The sequence below is a fragment of the Sander lucioperca genome, chromosome 10, assembly GCF_008315115.2.
Source record: "Sander lucioperca isolate FBNREF2018 chromosome 10, SLUC_FBN_1.2, whole genome shotgun sequence".
In the NCBI taxonomy this organism is placed as follows: domain Eukaryota; kingdom Metazoa; phylum Chordata; class Actinopteri; order Perciformes; family Percidae; genus Sander; species Sander lucioperca.
This window is the reverse complement of record NC_050182.1, coordinates 10,031,627-10,044,310: the sequence shown is the minus strand read 5'-3', so window position 1 is coordinate 10,044,310 and position 12,684 is coordinate 10,031,627. Positions and strand designations below refer to the sequence as shown.

At 39.5% G+C, this 12,684-nt stretch overlaps 1 protein-coding gene across 2 annotated transcripts in view; it reads right to left on the bottom strand.

Annotated features, from left to right (window-relative positions):
- Positions 1 to 2,228: 2,228 nt before the first annotated feature.
- atg5 (ATG5 autophagy related 5 homolog (S. cerevisiae)) overlaps positions 2,229 to 12,684 on the bottom strand; it is a 43,855-nt gene continuing 33,399 nt past the window's right edge. For both annotated transcript variants that reach the window (XM_031298483.2, XM_036006049.1), the window contains exon 8: positions 2,229 to 4,840. In XM_031298483.2, the coding sequence (XP_031154343.1) occupies positions 4,704 to 4,840 (137 nt within the window). In that variant the 3' untranslated portion in view covers positions 2,229 to 4,703. The remainder of the gene's footprint in view (positions 4,841 to 12,684) is intronic.

The window sequence follows — 12,684 nt, the reverse complement described above, 5'->3', positions numbered from 1 at the left end:
AGCAGCGGGTGGAATGCCAACAGATAATTAACCAGGAGAGATGAAGAGAGAGAGGGAGGGCGAGTGTCAGCAGTAAACCACATAGGAGAGAGATGTTCTTTATGAGATGGATCAAGTGAAAAGACGGTAAAACACCAGAGGGAAAAAAAAGCTGACTTTATCTTGTCTGCTGGTTCAAACTCAAAAAAGGGACACTTTCACTAACCGTCTGAGAGTCAGAATACACTGTCCTCTGTAGCTGGGAGGAATACAGCACATTGCAGAATGACAGTGAAACATATAGAAAATGATGTGTTCTTTAAAGGTACACTGTGTAGGAATTTCTCCCATCTAGCGGTGAAATTGTATTTTGCATTCAAACGAATAGAATAATAGTGCTCTGTAGCGCCTCGCTTTTTCAAATGCGTGTTGCAACTACGGTAGCTGTTATGTACCAAGAAGCTATGACAACATGTAAGTTATGTATGTTAAGTATGATCCTCTATTATGAACTAAAGTGCAGTTCAGGCTTTCAAATTTGCCGGAGCGGTGACAAGCAGCTCTCATTGATCTCCTTCTCCGTTTCAGCTGGTTTCAGTCACGTGACGTTGGCTCTGAATGAAAACGCGTTGTGGATTAGCTAGACAGGTAGGCTAGTGCTTTATGTCCCTCTCAGCAATTATAGTTTTTCAAAATGGCGGAACGACATGGAAGCCTCCTTGGACTTACCCGTCCAATGTAAATACAGATAAGAAATTCTGCGCTTACTTGGACAAGTCAGATCATTGGCAGAGGTCATTTTACACCAATGAGGACATATTTCTGAATGAAGACATTGATTTTAGCTAATAAAAGGATAACTCCTAAATTCCACCTGTTGCTGAACGGCTGCGGATCCGCTCCGGAACGGCGGCGGAGTCAATAGGTTTCCATTAAAGTCAGTGTGTGTATTTCCACTGATTGCAAAACGTCTGTGTCCCTACTCCGTCCCAGCTCCGCCGATCTGCAGCCCTCCGGAGCAGATACGCAGAGCTTCTATTTTTGACGGATGCCGGAGAGCTCCGCAGCAATTCAGCACACGGCAGATAGTGCGGGACATGAAGTCGAGCACAGAAACAAAATAAAACATCCGGTTAATTTTCAAAATAAAATACACCATGCTCACGGCGGATCATATTTCCCTGCACTACACCTTGAAAACACAGCGCAACCAGTTGTTTCTCCTCTACTCCTGATGGAAACAAACTGTTGGTTTTGTGGTTCTATTCTACATGAATTTGCGAGATCTCGTGGGTCCTCGTGACTTCAGCTGTCAGTCATGACCGCAGCCGTTCCGCAACAAATCCGGACCTGGTGGGTGTTGAAGGACGGCGGAGCACGGAGCCATTCCGCAACCGGTGGAAATTAGGCGTAAGGCTGGCGTTATACGATCAACAGTCTTCAAATCCAACAGAAAAACAAACGTGTTACTCTGTCTCTAAGTAAGTCTTTTCTGACTTCCTGTCTGTGGTTCTCAGCCCCAAGCCTATTGGTTCCTACTGAAGATGTACATCTATTTTCTTTTTTTTTTAAGATTATTAAGGCATTTTAGGCCTTAAATTCCACAGCACAGATGAAGACATGAAAGTGGAGAGAGAAGGGGACTGACATGCAGCAAAGGGCTGCAGGTCGGAGTCAAACCTGCGGCCACTGCATCGAGGAGTAAACCTCTATATACTGTATGTGCGCCTGCTCTACCAACTGAGCTAGCTCTTTAGAACACCTCACAAGCATATAGTTTCTTTTTTTTTTTTTTAAAGCTCAGTAATTTCCTAAAACAGCTGTTACTGTTGTTTTTAATCAAACAAATTGGACGAAACAGTGCATTTGTTGAGGACTATTTTCAGCAGCGGATTCATCCATTTGGTGCTGTAGTGCACTAGTTCCCAACCTTTCTCCTTAAAGCTTTAGTGCATAACTTTTTATATAAATTAACGTCTGTTAATTCAAGCCATTGCCAAATGAGTTGCTACAAAGCTAATTAAGACTATCAGCTCCACACAACTCTCTCTGTGTTTCTCAACATGACTATGTTCAGAAGATTGAGGCGTCCGGTGACTTTCCCCGCGCAGAAACCCAAGTGAAGATAATGACCTCTTCTGAAGAGTCCATCATGTTTTTTTTAATCCTCCGTGCTGTGAAATGCGTTTAAGTACATATTGTGCTGTTTTTGTCTTCACAATCAATAACTGCATTCTTTGACAATTAAATATTTGAATCAACTCACTTTTATTTGAAGTCATTCTGGATAACAGTGCCAGTTGAATACTTTAAGCGCCATTTTTATTTCAGTATGGACCAATGTAAAAAAAATGAAAAGAAAGAACAAGATGTTAATATATCATACAAACTGTGTTAAAAACAAACAGTGATTTATTAATTAGGGCCTCCATATTAGCAAAGTAATCCAGTCTGCACAGTCCTCAACTAAAGTCAGTTTTCTGTCAAAAGTCATGTTCGCTTTTGCCAGTTTCGATTTTGTCCACGAACTAAAATTTAAATATGAATATAAAATTTTCATATGTAGGACATGTCAAACAACTGCCTGCAGACTTAATGCTAATCGTGCCGACTGTCTCATTTTCTAAACCGAGTTCTTGAAACAAAAACCAGATGCTCATTTAAGTTTGGCAGCAGACAAAGAGGCTCGAACCAAACCTGACTAAACAGACGGTAAAACTGCTAAACGGTGTTGTATTGATGGAGAGAAATCAACACCTGCTATTAAAAACATGTGTGGAGTTTTTTTTGTTTTTTTTTCTTCTTCCCATGATCCCCTTTGTTTTAACCTCATAAAAATAGCTGATTCACTTTCAAAAGGTTCCCCCGTGAAAATCTGTTATCTCCATCTCTCTTCTGCAAAGATCGCAAAACAACAAAACAAGTTAAAAACAAAGAACATTGTGATTTTTATTTTTTTATTTTTTTATTTTTTTTTGACAGCTTTCGGCTATGTTCACACTTGGCGTCTTATATTAAGCTGCCAGCACCTGTTTTACATTATAATCCTATGGAGTAAACCGTGTTTTCAAAAAAGTGGTGAGCGCGTTTTCTGCAGCTCATAGCATCTTTTTGAAGTTGAAAAAAGTTCAACTTTTCTATAAAAAAAAAAAAATAAATAAAAACACCCTTCGTCAAGCGCTTTTTTGAAAGCCGGAGTCGGAGCACAGCGAGTTGTGATATGACCGGGTGCTCCGTGTACAGGGAACTCGCTTTGTTTTATGTAACGTTAGTAGCGCCTCTCTCTCTCCTTTCTCTAGCTCGTTCTACTCGCTTTCTTTTATCTAACGTTAGCACCGCTCCACATAGCGCTCTCGGATATTGTAGCAGTAGCTGTTGTTATAGCAACAAAAGACGCCCTTGGCTGCTTTTTGGAATAAAAACGCTGCCAGCCTTCTTTTTTTTTTTTTTTTTTTTTTTTTTTAGTACAAAAGCGCCCTAGTCAACTTTTTCTTGTCAAAAAAGACGCCAAGTGTGAACATGGCCTTAGAATCCCATCACCCATAGAGGAGCCAATGTAACCATCAAAGGGCAACTCTGGTTTATTTCAACTCTGAAAATACGTCGTATGAAACTGGAATTTCTCTTTAAGGTGAAGATGGAAAAAAATGAAAATAAACAAAAATGGAGTTAAACTGTTTTTTTGAGTTAAAGCTGCAATGTAATACTAACTCAGAAACAGTGCCAGGTGATGTCACGTGTGTCTGCTTGTTAAGTTGCTTTTTCAAATAACTTAAAAATGAGATGCTTATTTCAACAGTGGCACCAAGATGCTCAGTCCAAACCAGAAGACCAGAAGTGTGCTGGGATCAGTGCAGAGAAATCAAATGTGTCGATCAGTGCTCCTTGTCCTCTTCTTCTTCCAGCTCACTTTGTCAGATGAGGCCACGTGTTAATGCAAGCAGCATACCTGACAGAAAATCCTCCGTGGAAAGTTAAAAACAAAGCCCCAGACGTTCCTGGAGAGCATTTGGAAATGACATTGAAGTTAGTGATGTAAACTTTTCTGTGTGTCCGGATGTTTGTTTTTTTTCGCAGGGTCAACGAGGATGGCGATGAAAATACATGAACGTGGTTACTAAGGCAACTTCAGCAGGACTGGATACGCCTCTCCCATAATCCCAAACAAACGTGTCTCCCTGTCCACAGGACAGTCTTTCTCTTGGACTAGACAAGGAGGAAGATGTATGGCCAGATGAAAAAAAAACGAAAACAAAAAAAACGAGGGAATCGATTTACCTCCTCTCCTCCTGTGGAGATGTTTGTTTGTATGTTTGGAGAGGAGTAGAAGAGGAGAAGATGCGAGATTGAGTAGAAAGGAGTGATCCTCTGCTCGCTCAACCACCTCTTCACCTAAAGAAATGTCTTTTTTTCTTTTGGGAGCAGAGGAGGAAGAGAAGATCTTTTCATCCTTGCGTCCTATAAACAGGTTTTCTGAGGGGGAAAAGAGGAGTAGTAGTAGAGATAGAAGGAGTAGAAATATAAATAGATAGAAAAGGAGGTTTGTTAAATCCCTCCTTCACATCCTTTGTTCGTCTGTATCTAGAAGATCCTGATCTCCTTCTCGTTAAAGAGTCTGTTAGTTCAGAGTTCCCGCGGTTTTAGCGCTACCGTTCCGTAGTTACCCAGCCGGCTGGCGGGTCGGTCGGTCGGCCAGGTGACCGTGAAGTGGGGCAGGCGTGGCCTCAGTCAGAGGGGACGGGTGTGACGCAGATGTGCAGGAAGTTGTCGGGGTGGCTGAGGTGTTCGCTCAGCCACTGCAGAGGCGTCTCCAGCAGCGGCTCGATACCGTGGATCACCACCTGGTAACGCTTCTGCTCACCTGGACGGAGAGAGAGGAGGAGGGAGGGAGGCACAATTTAATAATTCATTTAATAATTATTAGCTAGTAGCATCCTTTAAAGTGCTCATATTATGCTCATCTTCAGGTTCATAATTGTATTTAGAGGTTATATCAGAATAGGTTTACATGGTTTAATTTTCAAAAAACACCATATTTTTGTTGTACTGCACATTGCTGCAGCTCCTCTTTTCACCCTGTGTTCTGGTCTCTGTTTTAGCTACAGAGTGAGACATCTCACTTCTATCCCATCTCTGTTGGGAGTTGCACATGAGCAGTAGCTAGGTAAGGACTACTAGCTAGTCAGTTGCAGAGTATGAGGGCGTGCCACTCTAGCAGCTAGGCGAGCATTATAACGTGTGTTCCAAAGTGACCACGTCTGTCTCTGAAGTAAAGGCTGGACTACAATAGAGCTGTTTGGAGCAGTTTATGAACAATGTTTTCTGTTGGAGATGGTAAGTCTCTTTGGGGTGGACTTTGGACTTTTTCACTTTGTAAAACCTATAACATGCACAAAAAAGATATATAAGACAGGGAAAAAGCCAAAAAGCATAATATGAGCACTTTAATACACGTGTCAAACTCAAGGCCCGCGGGCCAAATCCGGCCCCTCGCAAATTTTGATCTGGCCCACATATCAATTTAGGTTCACGATAGATTTTGCCCTAGATGTGAGCCAAACCAAAAAGACGGGAAACTGTTTTTCAGACCGCAGTTATGCGACACTCAAAGCAGAATTTGGCAGATTTGAGACTCAGAAATTCCCACAGAACCAAAGAGTTTACATTACATTCAGGCTGTGAAACAGGTTGTTGTAAAAAATGTAATCATTGTTTTGCTTGATTTGCTAAACTCTATGATGGCTAAGGAACTTAATTGCTGACTTTTTAGAGCTTTATGTTGACCAAACTGTAAGTGAGAAAGCCATATGAGACAGGAATAATACAGTCAAAAGGTATTTGATATTTTTGGTTGAATAAAAAGCATGTCAAACATGTCTGGCCCTTAATGTCATTTTCCAGTGTGGCCCTTAGTGAAGTTTGTTTGGGTATTTGTCTGGCAGTTGAGTTAAAATATCATCGCTTACAGCACCTTTAATTCATTTCTTAAAACTCACTTTTACTGGAAGGTCTGCTTCTAATTTAAACAGTTCAATGTTGTATGTTGTACCATGTTTTCTTGTTTATTCTGTTTACTGTTCTATATTTTTCTCTAACCTTTTTTTTGGTACATTTTTATGTACTAGTTTCTCTCCATTTTTACGTTGAAGTTACTTACACACAAGTAACTTACAACAGTGTGGACAAAAGTATTATACAAATGAAGTTTTTTTTGTTTGTTTGTTTTTTAGAAAAGCAGAAAAAGGAAAACAGGAGAAAAGAAGTATTGAAAATTGAATAGACGGTTGTCAAAAGACAGCAGAGAAATAGAAAGGATTGGAGGGAAAGAGGGATACAGAGACGACCTAAAAAGAAAAGAGGAGAAAAGGAATCAAAGACAGAAAAGAAAGAGGAAATAAAAAGAAACACAGATGAATAAATAAGAACAAAGAGGAGAGGAGAGAAAATTAAGAACGGTAGAGAGAAGAGGAGGATATAAGGGAAATGAACAGTTCAAAAACGGAGTGAAGGAGAAAGGAGAGAGCAACAGGTGGAACACGAGAAAGGAAGACAGCAGGTCAGAAAAGGAAAGACGAAAGAGAAGATACAATGATAAAGATGGAGGTAACAATGGTGGAGAGAAAGAGGAAAAGAGATGGTTAGATGAGATGAGAGAGACCACATCAGACGCTATAGTAATACCACTGCTGTGGTGGCAGAGAGAGAGAGAGAGAGAGAGAGAGAGAGAGAGAGAGAGAAAGCGAAAAGAAAGAGAGAGAGAGAAAGTACCGGTGTAAATGTGAGTGTCAGTGTTCAGTTATGAAGCAGAAGAGAGCGACAGTTGATTGTTTTTGTGTTCGTCGTTGACAGGAGTCGAATTTTTATCTTTCACTCTGACAGTTTGTACTTTCAGGGTGTGTGTGTGTGTGTGTGTGTGTGTGTGCGTGCGTGTGTGTGTGCGTCTCTGGCTATGACGGCCTCCTGTGACTGACCCCGCCCACCAGTGAAAGGCCACGACCGCAAATCGCTCGTTACGAGCAGCGGCTTTCTCGACCTTATAGAACCTTCTCGAGTCGTGTGATTTGCAAAGAGATTTAAGAGACGATTTCTTAACATTCAGAAGGCCTTCCAAGTTTGAGCTATACACTTAGTTTTTTGTGTTTTTCTTTTTAGATAAAGCTTGTGTTACAGAGTGTGAGGTCAAAAAAGACATGAGCAGGAAGAGTCAAATGAAAGACACAACAGAGTTGCATTATAGAAAACGTAGGATCCAGTCCACCCTTACTAATGACTAAAAGTCAGGATATTTCAGCCTCTGCTGCTTTGATTTTTATCTTTTTTTCTACCTGTCTCTCTCTCAAGTCCTCCAACTCTAACTTTGTAGCAGTGCAGTACTTAATACTGGAATGACCCTTTTAATGGTAATCCATGGCTTTGGCTAGTCTTTATTGACGACGGCTCATTTACAGGATTGTTTCGCTGCCGCCGGAAGATCCGCCTGCACGGCCCTCATTTTCGGCTAGATGTCCCTCACTTTTCAGTTCTTTGTGTTGGCATTCTAAACTCCAGTGGATATATGAGGACTATGGTTAACTGCTCCTCAGATCTCTGCAGGGTAAATCCAGACAGCTAGCTAGACTATCTGTCCAATCTGAGTTTTCTGTTGCACGACTAAAACAACTTTTGAACGTACACATGTTCCATCAAAACTAGTTCCTTCCCGAGGCTATTTTTCAGCGACACCGATGCTCCGTACGGTGCTTAGCGCCGCCCAAGACGATTGTGATTGGTTTAAAATAATCACAACAAACCAGAGCACGTTTCTCTCCCATCAAGGAATGCTGTGTGGACTAGCCAGACCTTCCTCCGCAGCGCTGTTGAGGAAGGTCTGGCAATGCGAGACCAATGTTCAGCCAACAACCCTGAACTGCAATGTCAGTGGTTTGAATCCAGCAGGGGACGTTTGTTGCATCTCCAATAGAGACATAAAATGCCCCAAATATAGTTGAATTAATGAATAAATGAAAAGTGGTGGCTGTTAGAGGATGCAGAATTCAACATGACTGGTTTAAGATCTGGCACCAGAAAAAGGAAGTCCAAGAAACCACAACATATTTAACCGCTTTAAAATTCCATTTGACAATAAAGTGCTGCTTTTAACTGTAATCAGAACCAAGGCTTTGAATTTGATTTTCACACATTTTAAGACTTTTCCAGGAGACACCCTGATAGTTGTGTAACATGTTTTCAAATGTATTATTGATATATATTTATTTAAATAAATTAGTTAGTTAGTTGGTGTGCAGATACTGTTATTAAGAGCTCCCTCTATGCACTAAAAAATAAAAAAGTGCCTTATGCTGAAACTGACATTAAAACCTGACAGTTCTCTTAAACCAGTTTAAAGGCCAAAAGCATTGAAAAACAACCTGCATGCACACAGGTCATTAACATTTTCTATTAATGAGCTTTAGATGTTAATTCCTACTAACAGTGACTTATTGACTGTTTCACTCATTTATTTTGTGTGTGTTTATTCTCATTTTTAATGACAAATGTGCAGGTGAGGTCAGGTGGTTGAACTTCTAATACAAATCGGCCTGTTTAAACAAAACTGATTGTGATTTTATCTGTTTACATTTTACTTTGGCTTCACTAGAAACCAGACACACTTTAGAAAAAGCTCACCTGTTTAAAGACTAATAAGAATTTTACCTCACCAGATGATTCATGTTTCAAGACAAATATTTTTGTCAGTGAACAACGGAAGATGACAAATGTTTTTGCTTCTTGGCTGTAAAACAGAAACTATATTTTTCATGTTCAAACATGAAAACAGTAAACGCAGCTGTCTTCAGTTTGTTTGGAAGAGACTGTTCATGCTTTTAGTTAGTGATTTTTTATTCCTAAGTATTTCTTTAAATATATATATATATATTAGTATTTGTAAGTAAGTAGCTATTAGCTTCTGGCTAATTAAAACAACTTGTCCTGTGTGTGCGTGAGAAAGACAGACAGCGACAGGCCTTTTTCCATCTATCTCTTGACCTCACACACACACACACACACACACACACACACACACACACACACACACAGGTCGGGCTCATGACATTTTAGTTCCACGTAATATCAGGAGGACGGTTGAGACAGAGGGTTAACTGACGGTCTGAGAAGCGACTCCTCCCTACACCTGCTGACTGGCTGGCAAACAGCATCATGCAAGAAACTAATGCCAGGAAACGGTGCGAGAAATGTGCTCAGCAAAGGTTGTCTTCTGACAATTACAGATGTGCACATGTAGGCCAGTGCTGGTAACTGTGGGAATTAAATGAAGTATATATTGGTAATGTATCAGTTATACCAACTGTTTGTTTTTATTAAATGGTGGCAAGTATAAAGCATAACAGAGTGGCGGCTAGATTCCAACACAAACCAGAATGTGTAATATTCAACAGCTGAAGAGATATTTAAATCCCTTTTTTAAAAAGTGCCCTTTTACAGACTTTGTGGCCTGAATGGTACTTTTATCTGTTTAAATCTATAGTATACGTAATGGCATTATCTACACTTATATTTTAAATATACCCTGATAGTTGTGTAACGTGTTTTCAAATGTGTTATTGATATATATTTATTTAAATAGTTAGTACCTTATGCTGAAATTGCCATTAAAACCTGATAATTTAATATTATTATTCTTGTATTATACTTATTCTCTCGTGTTGATCCTTTTTTCCAATAATGTAAAACTTAAATAGTTTTAAATTGTTTTATCATTGTTGGTCTGCCATGGTATTATTGTCTTGTTAAGCACTTTGTAACTTTGTTTTAAAAAGTGCTATATAAATAAAGTTATTATTATTATTATTATTATTATTATTATTTAAATGTACTGGGACAGAGGTAGATCACAGATGAATCTAAAAGCTGAAGGCATGGATAAGTTTCTGCAGGAGGATTGAAAAGGAAATGTTTGGTGATTGCAGGAAGTTTTGGGAATGCAGGCTGTAGAGGTGTAAGCAGAAGAGTTTCTGTTTCCAAAATAAAAAAAAATAAACCTTAACTGGAGGATTTTCAGCAGCTCTGGTGATTTTTAAGGTCACTACAGCAATGTACAAGGCCATGCAGGTGAAGCAAGGAAAAACAAAAAACAAAACGGATTCAAAACATAATAAATGTGTAACAAATTATTTTGGTGTTAGTGGATTGAAAATAAATAACACCATTCTGTTGGTAATTTATCCTGCTAAATGTATTCTTAACTAAGAACTGTTTAAGGTGAAGTACTTGCTTGCATGGTTGGCTTCCTGCACTAAAACCACTGTGCCACAAGCTTGAAAAAAAAAATAGTTACCAGCTAAAATTAAAGTTACCATTGTACTGATGCCATTTCCTCTCGACTGAAGGCAGTCGTGTTCTTTCATGTGCTTCACAGCATTATGACTAATATCTAAGGTAAGGTTGTTTAGAGTCAGAGACTAGAGGATTCATATTCTGAAGAAAGATTGCTGGGAGGTAAGGAGCAGCTGAAAGAGCATGAACTGTAAGAAGAGCAGCAGCGTTACATGTTCTTTGAAAGAGGGAAATACTGTACAGGCATTAAAATGAATTAGGTCCAAGCACTGAAAGTATTGGAAAAGGCAGTTAAAATGTAAGCAATGACATTAGTTGAAGTGTACTGAAAGGAGGTAAACAGTTAATTGTCAGCCAGTAATTTTTAAACAATGTTTGGGGATAAAAAAAAAAAAAAGTATGTTTATTGATATTTTAATTCGAAGGACAATCTGCAGCTGCATAATCATCAGCTCTCTTACATCTTCTTTTTTTCCCCCATTCCATTTTTTTTTTATTGTTTACAACTACAATTTATTTTATCCCTTTACGCTTTGCAGCGCCACTTTAAAAATGTGTTATTATATTATTTTTCTAATTGACTTTTGCTTTTTTTTTTTTTTAAAGGGAGCTGACTGTAAAGCTGCTTTAATAAAGTGTCCACCGAGGTCAACTTGAGCGAAATCTTAAGAAATTGTTCAGAAGCACAGAAAGTAAAAGGTGTGATCCTGCCTATGTGACAGCAATAATGAGAGCACACTTTCTCTGGTTCTCTCACACACTCTCTTTCTCACTCACACACACACACACACACACACACACACACACACAGGAAAAATTAAGAATTAAGAATATCAGACAGATAAGGTCATTCTGGGTGGTGACTGTGTGATTTATCGTATTCTGGTCATCATCGTCATTGGTATGAATTCCTGCAATAAACATGTTAATGTCTGCGACCTCAGAACAGCTGATAGTTGTTAAGCCACAGCAGAGATAAAAGCTCATTTTTTTCTCACAAAAACACAGCAGACAGATGGTATTTTTGTGTATCTTAAATATTCCTCACACTACCTTCCATCAAACCACTTTAGCTGGTACATGTGTGATACAACTTAATTCTGACATTGCTGATATGATAATGTATTCAAAGAAACTGAACTTTAAGAGGTGAGAGTATAGAACAGCTATTTGATTTCAAAGTGCAATCAGCATTTTAAACTCTAAAAACTGACCTGCAAGAATTGTACATTTTTAAATAGTTTCCCACCAATTTAAAACGCATCAAGTTCAGTAGTCTTGTTATGAGGAGTACTACTCAACTTCAGAAAACAATGAGAAAACAGCTGGTCTGTCAGATGATGTCATAGAGGGTTATTTCGGCCTGGGCTTGGACATTTAACTTAACGCCATGTTAAAGTGCTCATATTATGCTCATTTTCAGGTTCATAATTGTATTTTGAGGTTGTACCAGAATAGGTTTACATGGTTTACTTTTCAAAAAACACCATATTTTTGTTGTACTGCACATTGCTGCAGCTCCTCTTTTTACCCTGTGTGTTGAGCTCTCTGTTTTAGCTACAGAGTGAGACCTCTCACTTCTATCCCATCTCTGTTGGGAGTCGCACATGCGCCATAGCTAGGTAAAGACTACTAGCTAGCTACTACTACTACTAGCTAGCAGCAGCGCTAGCAGCAGCGCTAGCAGACAAGGGACTTGTAAGTAGTTCTATACAATTTCTTTTGTAGATTAGGGTGAACTCTTGTGTGTTGTAGCAGTGTTTTGCCATTGAGAAGGAGGTTAGCAGGCTAGTGCTGCTACTAGTGCCGCTAGCGGTTAGCCACCTCGTTCTCAATGGCAAAACACTGCTACAACACACACAAGTTCACCCTAATCTACAAAAGAAAATGTATAGAAGTACTTACATGTCCCTCGTCTGAAGGTATTCCACGCAACGTTGGAAGTGCGCCCTTTAGAAGAAGTCTCCCGGCTAATCCTGCCTTGTACTGACCGAAGTTGGAGAAACAGCTAGCTGATGTGGTATTAGCTAAAGTGGTTAGCACACACCAAATGTTTCGGCCATTGACGTAGAAAGCCCTGCCGATTTTGACCAGTTCACCCAGAGACTGAAGGCAGGATACATTCAGAAACCCCATCTCACTCAAAACAGCACAGATGGGTTTTTTTCCAAGTTTGTATGCGTGTGGAAGCACCAGAGACACAAAATAACACCCCAAATCCCAGAAAAAGTGTTTTTCTCATAATACAGGCACTTTAAAGCTATAGTGCGTAGTTTCTGCTGCCCTACACGCAGTTGCTAGTAGCCAAGGAGGACACGCATGATTAATTAATTAATTAATCACGATTAATCGAACAAGTTAGCTCGATTA